This window comes from Microtus pennsylvanicus, chromosome 9 (assembly GCF_037038515.1).
Source record: "Microtus pennsylvanicus isolate mMicPen1 chromosome 9, mMicPen1.hap1, whole genome shotgun sequence".
In the NCBI taxonomy this organism is placed as follows: domain Eukaryota; kingdom Metazoa; phylum Chordata; class Mammalia; order Rodentia; family Cricetidae; genus Microtus; species Microtus pennsylvanicus.
This window is the reverse complement of record NC_134587.1, coordinates 98,983,789-99,005,220: the sequence shown is the minus strand read 5'-3', so window position 1 is coordinate 99,005,220 and position 21,432 is coordinate 98,983,789. Positions and strand designations below refer to the sequence as shown.

The 21,432-nt window shown below is 44.6% G+C and overlaps 3 protein-coding genes across 3 annotated transcripts in view; 2 read left to right on the top strand and 1 right to left on the bottom strand.

Annotated features, from left to right (window-relative positions):
- The window catches only part of LOC142857839 (putative ATP-dependent RNA helicase DDX60), a 108,553-nt gene extending 106,578 nt beyond the window's left edge, over window positions 1-1,975 (bottom strand). Inside the window, 1 exon segment of the mRNA XM_075986860.1 lies at window positions 1,892-1,975. The gene's annotated coding sequence lies outside the window, so the exon portion shown is untranslated.
- LOC142857049 (uncharacterized) lies at window positions 1,633-7,123 on the top strand. Its single transcript, XM_075984657.1, has 5 exons — window positions 1,633-1,901; window positions 1,941-2,298; window positions 4,493-4,560; window positions 4,681-4,767; window positions 6,479-7,123. Exons 1-5 carry the CDS (start codon window positions 1,633-1,635, stop codon window positions 6,609-6,611), a joined length of 915 nt encoding a protein of 304 aa, XP_075840772.1. The 3' UTR covers window positions 6,612-7,123.
- Window positions 7,124-17,097: 9,974 nt separating this feature from the next.
- The window catches only part of LOC142857840 (serine/threonine-protein kinase Nek1-like), a 113,602-nt gene continuing 109,267 nt past the window's right edge, over window positions 17,098-21,432 (top strand). Inside the window, exon 1 of the mRNA XM_075986862.1 lies at window positions 17,098-17,660. The gene's annotated coding sequence lies outside the window, so the exon portion shown is untranslated. The remainder of the gene's footprint in view (window positions 17,661-21,432) is intronic.

Genomic DNA, 21,432 nt, shown 5'->3' with positions numbered 1-21,432 from the left:
TGAGGTCTTGGTTGTTAACTCTTGTATTTTGGGAAGGTGACAGATTCCCATCAGTGTATGAATCCCTTCATGGGAGGAGGTGCCAAGAAGGAAGCAGAGCCAAGCTGTAATCACTGGGTGTTTGTTCATGGGGGGCTGTATCTTGGCCTGGTCCCTTTTTTGGGTTCTCTCTCAGCTTCTTGTGTGTGAAAAGGTGAACAACTCTCTTCCACAGTGATGTTTTATGCCAGTGCTCGGGGACAATAATCATGGTGGAACCCTCTGAAACAGTGAGCTAAAATAGCTTCTCTCCATTTAGATGGTTTCTGTCTGGTATTTGGCCACCACTATATAAAAGTAAATAGTGCAGCAGATTAATTATATGATGAATTTTCCTTTTCGCTCGGAAGAAACACCGACTTGGCCTCTAGTTTGCCTGTGGTGGGTGAGATAACGGTGAGGACAAAGCTGAGAGCTCTGGACCGGTGGAAGGACACTGGTCTCAGAGTCAGGAGAATGGAGTTGAGTCTTTCTGTGGGATGTAGGGAAGTCACCCAACCTGATCTTCAGTTTTAATAACTACGAAATGGGTGTTTTCTGTCTATGATTTTCCAGTCCGCTTGGTCTTCATCTTCTTAGCTCCAAATGCAGGGCTCACTGGGCCGAACAGTCACTTTCAGGGTGCTGTGTTTGTAGGTGATTGTATTGCCCCCTTGTTCTATTCATCCATTCCCCCTCCCTTGTCTTTCTCAGCTCACTCCGCACACATATGTCTTCCCTTCTCACCGAAAAGGAAGTGGGCAATTATTTTTGGCATGCATACGGTATAATTCTCAGCATATTAATCTCTCTAGAACAAAGTTGAGGCAGGCTGACATAAAGGGCTGCTGGGAGAATTGAATTAATATGTATAAGTGTTTAGCACAGCGCCTGGCTTAAAGTGAGTGATAATTGTTAATTTTTTTTCTTAACTTAAATGATCCTCATTTATCTCAAATGGTTTAGCTGTGGCTCTAGCTAGAGACTAACTGATAACCTGAGATTCCTTTTCAAGCTGTCTGCTTTGTTGATGGCCTGGCAGGAATTTCTTGCATAATCTCTTGCAGCCCTTTCTCCCTTGCTCGCTCATTCTTTTTCCTGTCTAGTTTCTGCTCACTTTTGAGGAAAGGTATTAGAAGTAACTTGTGGTAAACTGACAGTCGGTGTAAACGAAGTCATGCACCCTCTAACATTTTAACTTATCTCTGAAATAAGTTTGACAAACAGGCCTACACACACACACACACACACACACACACACACACACACACACACACCCTTGGACACCACGGTTTTTCAAGCCCACACTTCAGAGTATACAGGTGTGCGCTCGGGGCAACAAAAACAGATTACAGAGGTGGTGATGACTCCCTCCAAGGCGCAGATGAAAGAGGTGCCTCCCAGCCAGCTTCAAGGCACCGGCCCACCTGGGTCAGACTTTGTATTCACCCCATTTTAGGCAGGTAGGAAGAGCCTACCCAAGACCGGCTTTTATAGCACACCAGTTTTTCTAGTTTTTTTTTTCTTTCTCGTTTGGAATTTTGGTATCAGCAATTCTTCAAACTTGCTTGGATTTGTGTCCCGGGCTGCTACTGATGTGGGGCTCAATGCTGGATGGAGGAGGAGGCCCTGGGAATCCACAGGGTGGTTAGCAGCTTGGAGCCCAGAACTAAGGGGGTTCCACTTCTCTCTGCGTGCATCTCCACAGGGAGTGTGCACGCCCGAGTAAAGCCTTCCCGCCAGGGCCGCCCCCTCCCTGACCCTGGCCATCGCCAAGACGCGGTCTCCAGGCACCGGACAGGCGGAGCCCGAGGCCGGCAGGGCGCCCTTGTCCCAGCCTCTTCCTGGTCCCCTCGGCGCCACTCCCACCTACCTCCTCCGGGGTCTTTCCAGTCCTCCAGGCGCGCGTCCTCGGGGTGAAGGCGCGGTTCCCCGAGCTCCGCTCCCGTGGCTGCTGTCCCCGAGGCCGCCGCCCGCTGCGGGGGTCCCACGCGGGTCCCCGAGCGGCGGGTGGCGCTGTGGCGCAGCCCTCCAGCCCCGGGCGCCCGCTGCGCGCGGCCTCCGCCTCCTTGGCCGCGTCGCGTTCCCCCGCCCTCCTCGCAGGGCGAGTGGGAGGCGGCGGCGGCGGTGGCGTGCTGTGTGAGCGCGCGCGAGGGGGGCGGCAGCAAGGAGGCTCCCGGTGCCACCGCGGCGGCCGAGCCACACGGGCGGCGGGCACGGCGGGGTCGCATCTGCCGGCGCTGCGGGGCCGCGAACAAAGACCAGCCGCCGAGGCGCGAAGTAGGGGGCTCGGGGAGTCGGGGACGCAGGGCGCGGGGTGGTGGCCGGTGTAGTTATGTCATAGCCCTCCCTGTCTGCCTGTCCTCTTGCCTTCTTTGGCCTGCAGATTGCTGTGGAGTTAATATTCCCAGGGTGCATGGTTGGAAGAGCTATCTGGTAGTTCATGCTTCATCTTTCCTGGATCCCTCTCCATCTTCTGCCACAAATTCCTCTTCTTTCATTTTACTAATTCTAGTCAACCCTCCTGTCATCTTGGCATCACACATTGTATGTACCTGATGCAAGTCTCATGACTGCTAGAAAATTCAATTCCTGTTACCCCATTAACTTGCTTTTGTACTCTTTCATAGTTTAGGAATCTGTAAAAAAATATTTCTAATTTTTTTCTTACCAGGTGTTATAGATCCCAGCAGCATTGAAACACTGTATTTATAAATAAAATATAATTGAGCAAATTGTTAAAAATAGGGTGTTTCATGACCCTTGTTGGAAACGCTTAAGGTTAATTTGTTACATTTAAGCCAATTAGAATTTTAGGCAGATTTTTTTGGGAGGGGGCAGGGTTATTCCAAATTTATCTTTTAAAAATTTTATTGTAATGCATTTACCTATTATAAAATTTATCTGTTTAAAATATACATAGAATGGCAAGAGAGCTCATTGGGTAAAGATATTTGCTGCTAAGCTTGATTGAGTTCAGTTCTTGGAACCCACATGGTACAGGAACAGGACTGACACCCACAAGTTGTCCTCTGACCTTCAGGCAGATGCTACAACACATACAGACATTCTCTCTCTCTCTCTCTCTCTCTCTCTCTCTCTCTCTCTCTCTCCCTCCCTCCCTCCCTCCCTCCCTCCCTCCCTCCCTCTCTCTCTTCCCCCTCCCTCTCTCTCTCTCTCTTCCTCTTTCCCCCTCCCTCTCTCTTTCTCCCCCCCTCTCTCTCTCCCTCCCTCCCTCTCCCTCTCTCTCCCTCCCTCTCTCTCCCTCTCTTCCTCCCTCTCTCCCTCTCCTCATCTGTCCGCCTGTCCATCCGTATGTAGTTTACTGACTTTAGTATATATACTGAATTTTTTTCTCTCCAAAGGAGTTTTGTGTGCCCGTTCCCAGTCACACTTATTCCTTATCCATGGAGACCATTGTAACCACTGATGGTCTTTCTGTCTGTATATCTGTATTCAGGCCATTGAAATGAAACTCTGATAACATGTGCTTTTTGGTATTAAAACTGGATTATTTGCCTGGTGTGGTAGTCCACACATTATTCCCAGCACTCAAGAGGCAAAAATGGGTAAATTTCTGTGAGTTCTAGGCCATCCTGGTCCACATAGTGAATCCCAAGCCAGCTAGTGAGACTCTGTCTAAAAGCAACAACAAAGTGCACTATTGTCATTTTGGGAGGTGGGTATTGAGGCAGTGTCTCCCGTAGGCCACCATGGCTTTTGAACCTAACGTATAGCCAAGGGTGATCTTGAGTTTTAGATCTCTTTCCAATGCCTCTCTGGTACCAGGATTAGGGAGACATGTTCTACCATAGCAGCCTTGACTTTCTGGTTTTTTTGGTACAGTTGATGCATAAACTTTTTTTCATAAAATAAGTTTTTATAAAATCGGTTTCAAATACAGATAATTTTCTTTCATTCTGTGGGTATCCATTTTCTTTTACTAAAAAGTCTGTTTGCATTGTGTATGTGTGTGTGTGTGTGTGTGTTTGTGTGTGTGTGGTATGCACATCTGCTAAGGCAGGCAGGCAGAGGGTAGCACACAACTGTCAGGAATTGGTTCTCCTTTCATCATGGTCAGACTCAGATGTCAGGCTTGGCAGCAGGCACCTTAACCAGTTGAACCATCTCACTGGCCCCATCTTTGTTTCACTGGCAGTGTCGTACGGTGTGCAAAGGTTTTAGCTTTAACAAAAGCCAATTTTTCTTTCCTTTCAGTTTTTGTTTGAAGTTATTACAAAAGCATGACGGTTTATTCCTGTTTATAGTTGTAGTTCTTATAGTCTGTAATCCAATTTGAGTTAGTTTTTGCGTATTCATGGGAATATCTAGTTATTCTAGAGTAATTTTTAATTGGATTAATTTTTCCAAAAAACAATATCTCATAAAAATAACTGGACTGAAATGATGCTTTTTTTGTTCTCTCTCTCTCTCTCTCTCTCTCTCTCTCTCTCTCTCTCTCTCTCTATCATAGAACATATTTCTAACCAAAGATGGGACAGTGCAGCTTGTAGATTTTGGAATTGCTCGAGTTCTTAATAGGTAACATAACACCACTAAGTATTGTTTTGATATAATGTCCTCAGTCAAATTGAATCTGCTGTAGTATATATGCAATAACTTATAATATTTCTCTCTTCTTTAACAATTTTATTGTTCTAGTACTGTAGAACTGGCTCGAACTTGCATAGGGACTCCATATTACCTGTCTCCTGAAATCTGCAAAAACAAGCCTTACAATAATAAAAGGTATTTAGAATGACATTTAATACATATGTTTGATTTAAATCTTTCTGTCACACTCTTTTAATAACGTTGAGAATACTATTCTAATATGAGTAATGTATGTGTAATCATGTATATCTTTAGGTTTTTAGTATATGATGAGGGAATTGTAAAAGCTCTCTCTCATTGGGAGAACTCGTCCAAGCATCACTTTGTCAGAGTTAGGAATAGAGTGCTCTCTTTGGTCTTTCTCTTTGTCATAGTCATTTTCTATGGAACTATAGCTAATAGTATAGAGTGCATGCTATATTCTCAATAAAGAAACCAAATTCAGAGGGACACACCAACGTGCTTGAATGCCTCAGCCTGCGATGGACCAGTTTAGCCGGGGCACTGGGACTGATAGGACAGGGTCTCAGGAATAGGTGGGTAAGGAGTCAGAAAACGACAAACAGACACAAGACTCAAAGGAATAACATCTGAATGTGTCTTTACTAGGCATGAGGCTCATCCTTTATATAGAGAAGATTGCTTAACAGCATGTATTGTTTTTTTTTCATGCAGTGCAGATTATTCTTAGAGTCATTATACAAGATACATGAGAATAGATTTTCATCAGACAGATGTCCCTGATGTGAGTCTGTGGTTGGTCATGCTAGACATGGCTTGGCATTAGTTTCAATATAAATCTTTATCTAGGCTCTGAGTTCATGGCATTTGAGCTAAAGGGAAGCAGTTGTGGTTAACAGTCACGTAGTCTACAGTCTTTCTATATTTCTGCAATCTGTGCAGAAGAACTTCTTTCCTTCTCCATATTTCTAACTCCTTTTCAAACCTTCCCCCCAAACCAATCTCAAGACGTTGCAGGCATTTATCTCTCTCCTATCCTTATACCCTTTTTGCTGAATCTGTCTTAATTGCTTAACTACGTTTGCCTTTTGTTCTTTATTTACTAAGCACCAGATTAAACCTGGAAACCTTTTTGCCTTGAATGTTCACCCATCTTCCCCCGTTAGCATCATATCCTCCTTTATATATGGCAGTGGCTCATCAGTAGACTCTAGAAACTTAAGCACACTGTCTTCCCTTCCAGAAGAAAACCAGACTGTTTTCCTTAGAACATAAGCAGATGATGCCAAAAGTGCAAGGGCTCAATGCAGGAAGCACAGCACACACACATCTTCTCTGCGGGCACGCTTTCTTGAAGCTTGTGCCATGTCTTACCCGAGAGATCATGCAGACTCCGCAGGAGGGGGCATGACGTCAGCCTACTAGTCATCTAAGCTGCTAGAAGATTGTGTGGTACGCCATTGAGGACAGTTCCGTCATTGAACAACAGTGACCGTTTCCTCCCCTTTTCGAGTCAGAGGTCCCAACCATACACACTGTTCGGTTTGCTGTCATACTTGATTGTAGTAAATGAATGTTTCTCATTTTGTAGTGTCTTTAAAATTGAGTAAAGCATGTTGAATTTTGTAAAATAAATAAATGACGTTTTTATACTGTTCTTTAAAAAATTAAATTTCTTTAATAAAATTTTGAAGTAATTGCTTAGGTAACCCTTATTTTTGTAATTCGAGATACCTGCTTTTATTATCTAGTTTGAAATTTTAAGTTAAGATGGTTTGTAAAGCACATATTTTCCCTAAGGATTCTCTTACTATTTGTTTGCTTTAAGTGAGAAAAATTAAATATGTTTTGATATTAAAAAGAAATTTCTCTTTTGTCTTCCCAGTGACATCTGGGCTTTGGGCTGTGTCCTCTATGAGTTGTGTACACTTAAACACGCAGTAAGTAAATGTTGTGATGTCTCCAGAGCTGTGGCGTCTTCCGGAGAATGCTTACAGAGAGGAGGTTCTGTTTTCTGAAATAGACTGACTTAGTCTCATTGTGTATCTGCTGTTACTCTATTTTGTGCTCCCACAAACATTGTTTTTCATACTACAAACAGATCTCATTCCCCTTCTTTAAACTTATTTACTATGAATCTGATATTTTCCCTAATACTTTTGTTAGTTTCATTTTAGTAAGTTCTTTCAAAACACCTATATTTAGCTGAGTGTGATGGAAAAGCCTGTGTTCTCAGCATTTGGGAGACTGAAGGCAGAAGAATGGAAAGTTCAGGGCCTGTCTGGATTAGCTAGCAGTATTTTGTGTGAAAAACTACAAAATAAATTAAAAGTATTCAAATTCTTTGAGATTGTTATTGAAAGTTATTTAAAGAATTTTATTTCCTGTGTCAACCAGAGCATTTTTGTTAAAAATGAACTGTCAACATAGAAAAGGAAAACAATAAAAGAATTTTGTTCAGTGTATTTTTCAAGTAGTGTATGTGTGTGTGTGGTTTGCTGTGTTTGTTGTGTGTGGTGTATGTACTTGATAATGGGAATATGCATGTGTGCTGTGTGTGTGAGGTTGAAGGTGCCCAGGGTGGCCCGAGGTCAATGTCTGGTGTCTGTCTGTCTTGATTACTTGCCATCTTTATCTTTGCGACAGGCTCACAGAACCTGCTCATTGTTTTGACTTTAGTGAATTTCTACCCACAGCCTAGCCCAGTGGAGAGTACAGAACCATCCACTTTTACATGTGTGTGTTCTGGGGTTCTTGAACCCACATCCTTGTGCTCACACAGCAGGCATTTTACTAACCAAGGCTCTCCCAGCATGTTACCAAGTAATTGTATCACATGAAGTACCTTTGTATTATTTCCAATTTCACCATTGGCATATATTTTTTTTTAATTTATTTTTTTTATTGAGAAAAGGAAGAAAAAAAAAACAAGTTTCCACCTCCTCCCAGCCTCCCATTTCCCTCCCCCTCCTCCCACCCTTCTCCCCCTCCTTCCACTCCTCTCCCCCTCCCTCTCCAGTCCAAAGAGCAGTCAGGGTTCCCTGCCCTGTGGTAAGTCCTAGATCCTCCCCCCTCTGTCCATATCTAGGAAGGTGAACATCCAAACTGGTTAGGCTCCCACAAAGCCAGCACATTGCGTACGATCAAAACCCCGTGCCATTGTCCTTGGCTTTTCATCAGCCCTCATTGTTCGCCATGTTCAGAGAGTCCAGTTTTAACCCATGCTTTTTCAGTCACAGTCCAGCTGGCCTTGGTGAGCTCCACTGTCTCAGTGGGTGGGTGCACCCCTCGTGGTCCCGACTTCTTTGCTCATGTTCTCCCTCCTTCTGCTCCTCATTGGGACCTTGGGAGCTCAGTCCAGTGCTCCAGTGTGGGTCTCTGTCTCTATCTCCATCCATCTCCAGATGAAGGTTCTATGATGATATGCAAGATATTCGTCAGTATTGCTATAGGCTAGGGTCATTTCAGGTTCCCTATCCCACAGGGGCTACACTGCCCAATACCCCCACTATCTCTTCTCATCCCATCCAGCTTACATCCAGATCCCCGCACCCCCTGTCTCCCTCCCTCCCTCCCTTCTTTGGCGGCATAGCACCTCTCAGCTCAGCCTGCTTGCGCTCTGGGACCAGACCTGAATTTGGGAGGGCAAAGGGGAGGGAGGTAGTTCCTCTGTCTCCATAGCCTGCCTGCAGCAAGCAGGGTGGGCCTTTGTTTGCGAGCTACCCAAGCAGCACAGAGATCCGATCTGGACTTTCTTGTACTCTAATTTTAAAACGCCATACTTTAAATAAAGCGTACCACCCGAAACGTTCTCCAAAGTAATTTCCGGTTCGACAAGTTTCCTACCAACACGCAAATATATATATACATATATATATATGTATATATATACATATATATATATATATACACACACACACACACACACACAAAGATTTGATATGCGTAGGTCTAAAGATAGAAGAACTAAATGTTATTGCTAAATTTGGGCAAGTTCAAGATTAATCCTGTCCTGGCACCTAATTCTAGTTCTTATAGGTCGTTCGACGGCTCCTGGAGGAAATGGGAGAGATTTTAATGGGATGGACACCAGGTAGGTAGGTACCACTGGGCAAAGTGAGGGGGACGCCAGAGCCCGGGCTCGCGGTCCACCGCCGCCCAGGTGTGACACCAGGCGGCTGGCGACTCACCTCGCAGCGCAGAGGCATAGCAAGCTGGGCGGCTGGTGGCTGGTGCCGGAGCCCCCGTATCTGCTTGAGATCCCGCGCCAGCCGCCCCGGCAGCTTCACCGGGACAGGGCAGCGGGGTGGCCGCCCCGGCGGACTACACGGCCAGCCGGCTCGCAGGGGAAGTCACGCGTGTGCGGCCAGGCGGGACAGGCGGAGGCTGCTCCCTGGGTGAAGTTCAAGCCTGCGGCTCGAGCGGGCCCTCGGGTCCACCTGCCTCTGCCCCGACTTGAGTCCCCAGGCTCACACCTCCGCCCCCTCCAGCCTCACCCACCAGAAAGCCCGCCCGCCCCGAGCGCACCCGCGCTGAGCAGCTGGCTCTGCGACCCGCACCCGGCCGGCCCTGACCCGCTGAACTGGAAGAGAAGCTGCGGGAGTCGGAGTCCGACAGGTGCGTCGGACGCGCGTGACGTCACCGCGTTGCCGTGAACGGCCGGTCGGCGTCCGGCCGTCCCAGCACTTCCTCCGAGGGGCGCGCTGGGAGGGGCGTCGGCTCCTATTGGTCGGGACGGCTGACCTGGGCGTGGCCTCCGGGATCACGTCTCGTTTCGCGACAGGATCACGCCACTCACGTCTTCGCTGTTGCCCCGCCTGCGTCCACGTGAAGGGACGGCAGGCGGACCCCGCAGAGAGGCGATTTCGGAAACGAGCGGTCCCCAGCATCGCGGCGAAGCCTGGGGTCCCCTCGGCCTGCTCGCACCGTGAGAAACCTAAGCGGGCGGAAGCGAGCGTGGGACCCCACGATTCCCTCCAGACCAGCGCCAAGTGCTGCGGGGCCTGTGGTGGTGTGTGCCACGGTGTCACCGTCACCTAGCCTTACACCCCGTCGCACGTTATACGTTTAAAATACGCAAGGAGAAGAATCCTTAAAAATCCAAATCACGCATTTCAAAAAAAAATAATTCTTGAAAGAATCTTAATGTACCACGTGATCTTACATATTGGGTGCTTGTCGTGTGTCTCAATACACAGGAAACCTGTCCCCCTTGCCCAGGGAGCTGGGTTGTGACAAGCAGGAAGGTACGTAAGTGCCTGGCCTCTGCTGGTGCTTGCCCAGCCTGGTGAACAAAAAGGGTGCAGTTTGTAACAGAGCAGGACCTATGGGACCAGTATGGGTGTCGCCACTGGGTGGCAGAACTAAGACGTGAGGTGGTTGTGTCTCATGTATATTTAATATGTTATGGATATGTATTACTTTGATGATAATATTTACTGCCTTGGGTGTGACTTGGGCTCTCACTGCAAACCTGTAGCCTAATTCTTTTTTTGCCGGGGTAAAGCATCTAGATTTTTGTTAGACAGTACTTAGAGCCAGCTAGTCAGCCTTCTATAAAGATGACAGAATCCTGTGCTGTTTGAGTTTCACGGAAGATTACTCTTAGAAAAGAAAATGCTACTTGTTTTGCTTTTTTGTAATACGTTATACATTAATTTTTGAGAATATTCATTTTAAAATTTGTGGCGGAGAGGGCTTGTGGCTCAGCGACACAGGGCTTCCTTGGCATACCAGGGGCACTGTGTTCTACCTCTAGCTTTACAAAAATAAAATCTCTTTTTCAAGTGACTTGAGTGGAAAGAGAAGACAGGGGCATCCCTAGCACAGCATAGCATGCGTGCTGTGACGTGGATACTTAGAGGACTAATGATATTCCGGGAGCGATAATTCCCAATGAGGAGTTTTTATAGACTTTCTTTCCCCCAGTCTCTCCAACCCGTCAGTGGGAGTGTGCGCTAGTGCCCTCCTGTTGTTGGGTGTATTCTGCGAGGGTTCTGAGAGGATAAAACACAAGTCTCAGTGGTTAAAACCAAGGCTGGCCGGGTTGTTTTCTGCTAGATGCCCTAGAGTAGAGTCGACCTTGGTGCTCTTTGATTATTAGAGATCACTATACTTGGCTCGTTGACTCCTCCATCTTCAAAGCCTTTGATGATAAGTAGAGGGAGTCCTCTAATTTATTGGCTGCTTCTAGGGATTAGACAAACATGGATGTCTTTGGGGGCCTGAACAGCCTGCCTGCTGTGGGAAACTCAGTTCAGCCTTTTACAGCATAAGGTCTTAGTATACACGCACCTGTGCTGGAAGGGTTTGGAGACGCGGAGCAGTAAGTTATCTTTTTATCCCTGATCTCAGAACTAAAGACATGTATGTGCCCTGGCTCTGAAACTAGTGTCAAAGAAACACACTTTGTCCCTAGAATCAGAGCCAGCGAAAGAAATAGGCCCTGTTCCTAAGATTAGAGTCAAAAAGATAAAAAGGACCAGTGAAAGAAACACAGTTTGGCCATGAAGTGAGAGCCATCTCTGCCCCTGGCCAGCTAAACTAACCAGCCCCTGAGCAGGGACAAATAGCCAATCCCCTGTCTCCCTGGGAAAACTCCGCCCCTAAGAAGTTCTATATAAGCCTTTCCACCTTTCAGTTGAGAGCTGCCATTAATCCCGCCCTGGCAGAGGCAGCCACTCTCCGGGACTCCTCCTTCGCAAATAAATTTCTTTCTCAAAAAAGTCTTGGGTGATGACCTCCATTCAAAGGCTGAGGGGACTGAGCTGAAAAACCTTGCTGAGATGCTCCCTAGGGGGCCTCAGCAAGGAGGAGCAGAAAAGAACAACATTGCTAGGAAGCTCCTTAGGGGGGTGTTAACAAAGCCAGTGGAGGAAAACTAACAACATTTTGCTGGAGCCAGAGGAGATTGCTATATTTCTGCACCCGGCTTCCCTTTAGCAGAGTATTAGCAGAAGAAACATCTTCAGCCAGAGAAGCACAAAGCTCTGCTAGGACGCTCTGGTAAGGCAACAGAGCAGAACTTAGCTGTAATGGCTCTCCAGGAGAGGAGCAGGATCCCTATATACTGCGGGGAGACCATCTCCCACCGCACCCCAGCTTCAGGTAGCCTGGCTTCCTAAAAGGACACCTTTGCTCCAGGGCTGAGCTGTCCCATTGCTGCTCTAGGTAGCCTGACTTCCAATAATCAACTGAGTGTGGGGAGCCCAACTCCGATGAACACATCTACATTACCTAAGTCCATGACTCAAAATGTGTCAGAAGGGGAGGGAAAGACTGTAAGGACCAGAATACCAGGAACTTGGCCATGAAGCAGTCTCTCCTAGAAACGGCTATATAAATGACTGGAACAATGGCATTATCAATGGACACACTAGAATGGTTTGAAATTTTAGCAGGGTCTTAATCCTGGACAACAAAAGCCAGACAACTGACTGCTGGGAAAATTATCTTCTTCCAGGGATGAGTCCCTTTATTACTTTATTGGTTGTTCAGCGTAGAGTGATCAGCCTTGAAGCCAAATACACACAACAAGCAATGGGCCCAGCAGGCTCTATTTACATATTTTTGTGCTTACACATGTACATGTACATATACACATATGTAACAAATATAATTAAAGAGGCTATCAACAAGACATAGGATGGGGTTTGTGGGAGGAAAGGGTGGAGGAAGTGATACAATTCTATTTCAATTAAAAACATTTTTAAAAGAATACCGTGAAAAGCAATCGCTAAATACTGTATACCAAAGTGGATGTCAGTATATCTATATCAAGTGTATTTGTGAATGGTGTTACTCTTTTTAAAGATGTGGTGGGAGGGGAGGCCAGTGATGGTGGTCTCACAAGGGGCAGCGGCTGGTGAGTCAGCGAGTCCCCAGAGGCCTTGGCCATTGGCAGGTGACCCAAGGGGGTAGCAGTCCCCCGAGGGGCAGCAACAGACCATGAGGGGCAGCTGGTCACATCATTTGAGGCCTCAGCGCTTCCCAAGCAAGTGGGAGACCATTGTGGGTGACAGACAGACAGGTATGCCATGCAGAGAGAGTTTGGGTATTGAGTTTATTTAGTGGATTATGGAAGGGAACGGAAAGAGGAAAAGGGGGAAAGTGAGGGGGGAAGGGGGAGGAGAGAGAGGCAGCATCCACTTCTTCAGAAGAGGGATGGGAAGAGAGAGAGCACAGGCTGGAGGAGGCAGAAGATCCCCTTGTCTAGGTGGAAGAGGGGAGTGGGTGGGCTTGTCTCTTAAAGGTACAGGGTACCCAGTCTAGCAGATCATAACAGGTGGCATGTGTGTTTGAATCTGTGGGCACACATAGAAGGGGTGTACATGTTTGTGTGTGTGTGTGTGTGTGTGTGTGTGTGTGTGTGTGTGTGATAGCAAGAAGTTGACATCTTCCTCAGTTGCTCTCTGCTCTACCAAGGCAGGGTCTCTCACTGATTATGGACATTACTAGTTCTGACAAGGGTAGCTAGCTGGCATGCCCCATGAATCTGCTGTCTGTGTCTCCTGAATGACTGCAGTACAGGCAGCCAACAAGCCTATCTAGTCTTTTTACACGGGTTCTAGAGATCTGAACTCCAATCCTCATATTCACAGCACATACTTTATTTGCTTAGCCACCTCCTTATCCTGATGGTCATGGGATTCTTATATTGACAGAAATCAAATTATTTATCCAAGTTGTATATAATGTGTGTATCACATACCATACAATGTGTGTTCTATCACCTCAATTTAAAAGATTAGGACTGGAACACTTCTACATTGCTGGTGGGAGTGCAAGCTGGTAAAACCCTTTGTATGTTAGTGTGGTGATTTCTCAAAAAATTAGGAAACAACCTTCCTCAAGACCCAGTAATAACACTTTTGGGTATATATCCAAAGGATGCTCAATTGTGCCACATGGACATGTGCTCAATTATCTTCATAACGGCTTTGTTTGTTATATCCAGAACCTGGACACAACCTAAATGTTCCTCGATTGAAGAATGGATAAGAAAAATGTGGTACATTTTCTACTACACAGCAGAAAAAAAATGCTTGAATTTTGCAGGAAAATAGATGGAGCTAGAAAACATTATTTTGAGTGAGGCAATTCAGACACAGAAAAACAATTATCACATGTACTCACTCATAGGTGGTTTTTTTAATATTTATTTATTTATTATGCATACAATATTCTGTCTGGATGCCTGAAGGCCAGAAGAGGGTGCCAGACCTCTTTACAGATGGTTGTGAGCCACCATGTGATTGCTGGGAATTGAACTCAGGACCTTTGGAAGAGCAGGCAATGCTCTTAACCACTGAGCCATCTCTCCAGCCCTCATAGGTGGTTTTTAAACATAAAGCAAAGAAAGCTAGCCTACAAACCACAATCCCAGAGAACTTAGACAACAATGTGGACACTGAGAGATTTACATAGATCTAATCTACATGGGAAGTAGAAAAAGACAAGATGTCTTTAGTAAATTGGGAGCATGGGACTTACATAGATCTAAGCTACATGGGAAGTAGAAAGTAGAAAACCACAAGATCTCCTGAGTAAATTGGGAGCATGGGGACCTTGGGGAAGGATTGAAGGGGGAAGGGGAGAAACAGGGAGGGGAGCAGAGAAAAATGTAGAGTTCAATAAAAATCAATAAAAAAGATTAGGACTACCGTGCAAGAATACATGAGTATTCTTTAAGAGCAGAAATGTAAATGAAGTTCAGAAACCGTTTACATTAGTTTGTGCACAAAAGTGAGCACCAAGGATGGAAATTGAAAGCTTTATTTTTGTACACTTAAGACTATTAGATTGTTTCAAGGAGCAAAAGTACTTTTGATTAAAAGGAACATCCAGTGGAATCCTTAGGAATAGAAATAGCAGTGCTGTAAAAATAAAACATATAGGGGTATATAAACCAGAAAGGGAGACCACCAGGTAATACACTATATTTTCTCAAAAATACACCATGTACTATGTCAGTAACAATAGATCCTGCTTACCTTTTGTAATAGCTTTTGAGTTTTTCACTGTTTAAACACATTGTAATCTACTCAATTTTTTGTAGACAATTCTATTGTTTCTAGGTTATCTCTTTTTTGGGGGGAGGGGGAAGCTCCATGGTTCTAGAAGTGAAATTGTAGAAGAAAAGCATATCCATATTGGCCCCATGCTTTTAGAAAGACTAACAATTTATATTCTCAGCTTGCCTGGAGTCTAAAGCAGTGACTCTCAACCTTCCTAATGCTGTGACCCTTTAATAAGTTCATGTTGTGACCCCAACCATAAAATTACTTTCATTGCTACTTTCTAACAGTAATTTTGCCACTGTTGTGGATCATTATGTAAATATCTGTGTTTTCCGACAGTTTTAGGCAACCCCTGTGAAAGGGTTGTTTGATTCCCCCAGGGGTCATGACCCACATGCTGAGAACCATTGTTCTAAAGAATTATCTTCAGATATATCTGACAAGTCTTTCTTCAGGGAAGCATTAAAAATCAGTTTGCTCAGATTAGCAGTTGGCAGTGTTTCCGTCACTTTGTTAGATAATGTCATGGGGGTGGAACTAGAGTTGTACTATAGACAAAATTCCTGCTGGCTGGAGCTGGATGGGGCTAAAGATGAGAAGAAAAACAACAACAACAACAACTGTCTTTTGTAGCTGCATGGAGACCGAAGAGCTTGAGTGATTTGCTGTGTCACCACCCGGCAAAGAAATCCCACGTCTATCTCCACGTTAGAAATGATTACAAACTCCTGGACCTAGGAAAGCGTAGGGTGGGGAATGGATGGGAAAACAGAAAGAGGAGGCAGGTTTCTTTGATCTAAATCATCTGACCTCAGATCTCTGGCGAACTCTGTTCATTCTCTCCACTCTATCTGCCCACAACACACAAACAAGCACAACATACAGCAACTGTGGCAGCACACAAAGACGCCATCTTCTTCCTGCTTCAAGTGTGGACTTTCCTCAGTTCCAGGTTATCCTAGAAGGTACTAGGCTATTGAGTAAAGCTACTTGAGAGGACTCTAGCTAGGTGTGTTCTCACCTGTTTCAAATTCTTTCTTATTTTTTATTTTATTTTTGTGAGATAGGGTTTCGCTGTAATTTTTTAAAATATTTATTTATTTACTTATTTATTATGTATAGAATATTCTGTCTGTGTGTATGCCTGCAGGCCAGAGGAGGGCACTAGACCCCATTACAGATGGTTGTGAGCCACCATGCGGTGGCTGGGAACCTAACTCAGGACCTTTGTAAGAGCAGGCAATGCTCTCTACCTCTGAGCCATCTCTCCAGCTCCTTTCGCTGTAATTTTAGAGCCTGTCCTGGAACTAGCTCTTGTAGACCAGGCTAGCCTCAAATTCACAGAGATCCACCTGTCTCTGCCTCCAGAGTGCTGGGATTAAAGGCGTGTGCCACCTCCCCCTCCCCGCACCTGTTTCAAATTCTGCACTAAATTTGAATAGTCTATTGTTCACCACTTCAGTATAAAAGTTATACACAGTAGATGTAAAGGGGTAGAAAACCTAATTATAGCTTTATATCTTAAAAAAATAAAGATTAAATGATTCCTTTAATTAATTGCCCAAGATCACTTAAGCATACCTGATTTATAATCACATAGATATGTGTGCATATGTGCATAAGTACCTGCAGAGGCCAGAGGCTTCAGGATCCCCCTAAAGTTAAATTACAGATGGTTGTGAGCTAACCAGCATGGGTTCTGGGAATCCGAACTCGTCCTCGTCCTAACAACTGAACCGTTTCTCTAGTCTCTCAAAATAACTTTTTAAAGGTTTTGTAGTTAAAGAAAAATTATTTGTGAACTTATGGCATCCTCAGTTAAGCAATGAGGGCTTAAATTATAAAAGTACCGTATCTGTGTACTTTGTGTGGGAAAGTTATTAATATGCTTTATTCAGTCCGAGATTCCTGAGTGAACTTCCCGCCTTCACTCAGCCTAATTCTTTCCAGTTTTACATTCTTCTTCCCACTCTGATCTCTCCCACCCTTTTTGTATCACACTCTCCCTCTGGTTCTTAGCAACTCCTGAAGCTCCACCCCTCCTCGCTCGCCCCGCCCCCTATCCGCACCTTTACACTAGTACCATTTCTCTTCAGTCTTCACAAGCCTCCGGGTGGCCTCACCCCAGTGGCCCTAACACACTCCGACGGCCCCGCCCCTTTCCGATGCCCCGCCCCAGTCCCTTTGCTCCTCCCCGATCCCGCCCAACTCACTTCGCCCCGCCCCCAAGCGATCCGCCTACCTCTCGCTCCGCCCTCCGCCTCGCCTCCTCTCTCCTCTAGGCCCGCCCCTCTGACCCCGATGCTTCCGCAGTCCCGTAACCCGCCCTTCCCCAAAGCCTCGCCCCTATCATCCCCGCTAGTCCCGCCCTGCGCTGCAGGTACCGCCCCGTTCGCACCGTTCGGCTAGCCCCGCCCCGCCGTGCATTCCGGCTCCTCCCCTGCAGCACCTTTGCAAGTAGGGCTCTGCGCGCTGACGTCACACGCCGGCGACGGTGACGCGGGCCGTTCCTCTCTGCCCATCCTCAGCCCCAGGGTTTTGGGGCGGCTACGTGGGGCGTCCCTACCTTGAGCCGGTGCAGTTGCCCACAGCCCGGAATCCATGGTCTCTGTGGCGAGGCGGGAGGACGCGGGCGGCAGCTAGGCCCCCCAGTCGCACGCGCTGCGGCCCCGCGCTCGGCCCTGCCTCCTGGCCCTGTGAAGTTGGGGGCGGTACCCAGGCACTCCCCCTGTGCCGCCGCCGTTTCCAAGGGGTCAGAAACCGCTGTGTTTGTGTCGTCCGCGGAGCCGGGGTCCGTGGTGCGGGTGCTGTGCCTGGCCGGCCGGAGGCCAGCCTGACGGGTCAGCCGGAGACCCGTGCCAGGGTTGGGAGTCGCAGCCTGGGCTGTGAGCAGCTGCTGGGGAGACAGACTCGCTTTCTCTTTCAGCATGCCTTTTTCAAAGTGCACCGTGGTGCGGCTGCCTTAAGCCCTAGGGGAAGACCCTGCTGCCTCTGGACCGGTGCTTCTCGTCGCCACTGTTATTCTGAATCAAGTACCTTGTCATTGAGGTGAGTTTATCGTGGGGGAAGCAGTGGTAGGCAGGATTGTGAAGTCACTGGGAGCCAGGAGACTTGTATGGACGCTCTGTAAAGTGCGTGGATGCCCACCCAAGTGTTTGCACGTGAAGCACCTTCAGCTCATTAAAATGTAAACTCGTCGCTCCAAGCAGTTCTTTGATATAAAATGACAATGCAATCTTTGTGGATGATAAGCAGTCATTTAAATGGATTAGATGCCTTTGATGTTATCTGTGTATTTTAATGAGAAAATGAATAACAGTTAACTAATTAACCTAAAAGCTAATGTATCACTTCTCTTCGTGATTTGACACAATTTCCATGTGTAAAGTATTAAAATTTTTACTACTTTAATAATTTAGTGGAACTTTGGGGAGGGTTCCTGGGGATTGGATACAGGACTTCATTTTTTTTTCTAGGCAGGTTATCTGCCCGAACAATTTTTTTTTCTCTCCTGTAAGACCTCCGAGAAGCAGAAATATTTTTATTGCCTACATAAATCACATTAGAAATGTCTGTGAAGGCTTAAAAAGCCCTAGTCCCTCCAAGCGCTAATGATGGGCTTTTCGTAAGATGCAGTAAGTAGAGATGAAGGGCTGAAGCCAAACACAAAGAGTAGTTCTTTGTTTCTAGTTTTGAGAATCTATAGAGGTCTGCAGTTAAAATTGTCTCTTCTAGGGAAACCCGAGTAACCTATTTTGTGGGGAAACTGGTTTTTACACGGAAAAAAGTCTGTTAGAAATCTGATAAAAGCTGTGGAACTTCACCACAGAAGTTCTTTTGAGGTCATATTAATAATACATTAGCATTGTATCCCAAGTAGATTTTACTCTCTAGTCTGCTTTCTTTTCTAAATTTTGGACATAATAGCTTTTCATGCATATTAAGTTTGTCTTTGTATGTTGGTAGTTTCTACCTCAAACTCCTTGAATGTTGCCTGAATATATTTACCAAGGAGAAAACACATACTGTAAAAAATAAATAGTAGCAATCCTCTATTTTGTTTTCTAATTCATTCTCAGTTATGAAAAATAGAGAAGGATTTTCCTCTCTGAGAAAATACATTGACCCTTTCTACAGTTCAGGCTGTTTCTATTGTTTTGGAAGAACTGTGTGTTTAGACTGCCTGTAGGCAGTACCAGGAAATTTCTTGGCACCTGTTTGCATCTATTCCTAATGTTTCCCTTTGGAATAACCTGTCCATCAAATATCTGAAACAGCTATGCTTAGTGCCTGTCAGTATGTGTTTTCCTGATTGATGGAGTTGCAGTTTTAAATTCATGTAATATGACAGTTTTCACATGTGGTTCATAATATTGTGTCAAACATTGCTTATTTGTAATAGTTCTTAGAATAAAAAGGAAGATACCTAATTTGTCTAGAGCTATGGTATGTTTTTTTCTGGAACATAATTGACATACTTAAAAAGCAACATGATATTGTGGCAAAACTTTAAATGTTAAGGTAAAAAAGTTTGGACATTGTTTAAGGTTTTTCTCCTTCAATGCTAAGGATTAGTCCCAGGGCCTGGTGCATTCTAGGCAGGTGCTTCTGCTGCCAAGCTGTATCCCCTTTCCTGTTCAGATATTCAAGTAGGGCCAGCAAGATTGTCACCAAGCCTGATGACCTTAGATCAGTCCCTATGACCTACCTACATGGTGGAAGAAAAGAACTGAGTCCCACAAGTTGTCCCCCCCCACACAGTCTGTCTTTCTAAATACATATATTTTAAAACATTTAAAAATTAAAGTGAAAATATTGATTTGCTCAGTGTTCTTCCTACTTGTATCAGTATACATGGCTTATTAAAAGTTTAACTTTATTATTTTGAACAATTCTTATAGTTCAAAATTCAGACAATACAAAAGATCAAAGAATTCTCAACTGTTCACTTCCCTTTTTAAAAGCAATATTACTAGTTTTTGTGTCCTTACAGAACTATTTCTTATATAAATGTGTTTGTTGCCAACTTGATACAAATCTAGACATATCTTGGAAAAGGGAGTCTCACTTGAAGGCTTGCCTCAGTCAGATTGTCCTGTACATGTCTGTGAGCATTTTCTTGATTAACGATTGGTATGGGAGAGCTCAGTCTACTGTGGGTGGGGCCACCATTAGGCGCATGGTCCTGGTTGTGTAAGAAAGCCAGTTGATGCAGGTGGTATATGTTATTATCTTTTCTTTCACTTCATTTGAAACTGTTTTCTAGTATAATAAATTAGTTGTAAAGTCTAACAACTATGAAATAGGTAGCTTGTTTTCCTTCTGATTTACATTGACTGCAGAAAAGGAGAACTTGTCTGTTCCGAAACTCATTAACATGAATCTGATTGCTCAGAAAGGTACCTGTTGGTAGAGGCTGCTCATTTGTTCCTGGTCGCCCAGACCCGAAATAATCACACAGAAACTATATTATTTGCAATGCTGTTTGGCTAATAGCTTAGTTGTATTGCTAGCTAGCTCTTATATCTTAAATTAACCCATTTCTATTAATCTGTGTATCACCATGTGGTTGTGGCCTACCAGTAAGGTTTCTTCTGGCGTCTCCTGCTGTAGCTCTATGGCTTCTCCTTGGCTCTGCCTCTCTCTCCTCCTCTATCTACTTGGAATTCCTGCCTTGCCCTATTCTGCTAAGCCACTGTCTGAAACAGCTTTATTTATTAACCAAGAAAAGCAACACATAGACAAGACTTCCCACACCATTGATAAACAATGTGTTTATCATTGTTTGATGGCAATTAGAATTATTTTCTTTTTACCAAGAGCAGTAAATTTGGCTTTACTGAATTAGAACCACAAAGCTCAGTATGTGGATGGCAATAGAATTACAGAATAGGAACACTAATAGGTTCTGCTTTTTGGTATAGTATCTAGAAAGGAATTGGCAATTAAATTTGGAAAAACAGTCAAACTGACAAATTTTGTTTTCTCCTCTCTTCGAAAAATGTCACAAAACAATGTCGGTTATGAAATAACCTCATTATGTGGCTATTATTTAATGTAATTTTATTTCATGGAATTGAGTCTTCTAAGATGAGTTTATCATCTCTAAGTAGTGTAGTAATATGATACATTGAGCTTCCCTGTTCTGGGAATAGCATTAAGTTTTGGCTGATTCCTAGATACCCATTATACTATGCCAGTTGATTCAATGTAGGCCATGTTTGGAATGACTTTTCCTCTCTATCCTACTGTTGATGGCTGGATTTTTATGATAATGTTTTAATTCTTAGTTCTCTTAAAGTTGCTAAAAGAATTTTCATTATAGAAATTGAAATGAGATCTGATTATAATGTTTATTAATGTTGAGGAAGGTTCTTTTTTCACAAAATTTAATAAGATAATTATCAATTTTACTACAAGCTGGATTTTAACCTTTAGTTTTCAGGACTATATTATGAATTCTGTAACTTAAGAAAATCGAACCTTTTTAAGGGAAATTTAAAAATTTAGTATTGGTGGATGAGGTGGTGAACTGTGGCAGAAACTTTAAGTTTCCTGAAAGCCCATTTCCTCCTAGAAAGGAATTATACATTGGAATGTGCTTGCTGTGAATGGAAACAGAGCATTTTGGGTGAATAAAGTATTAGTTTCAGACTAAAATAGTGAATTTATGTATTCTGCAGAAAAGAAATCTTGCCCCTGGCTGTGTTGATTACTGCTTTTATGACTTTCACATGCTTCCTTTCTTAAGCTCTCATTACCTAGTGTATTTTTTCTGACTTATCCTTAAATTATAATTGTTAAAGCTATTGTATTAGTC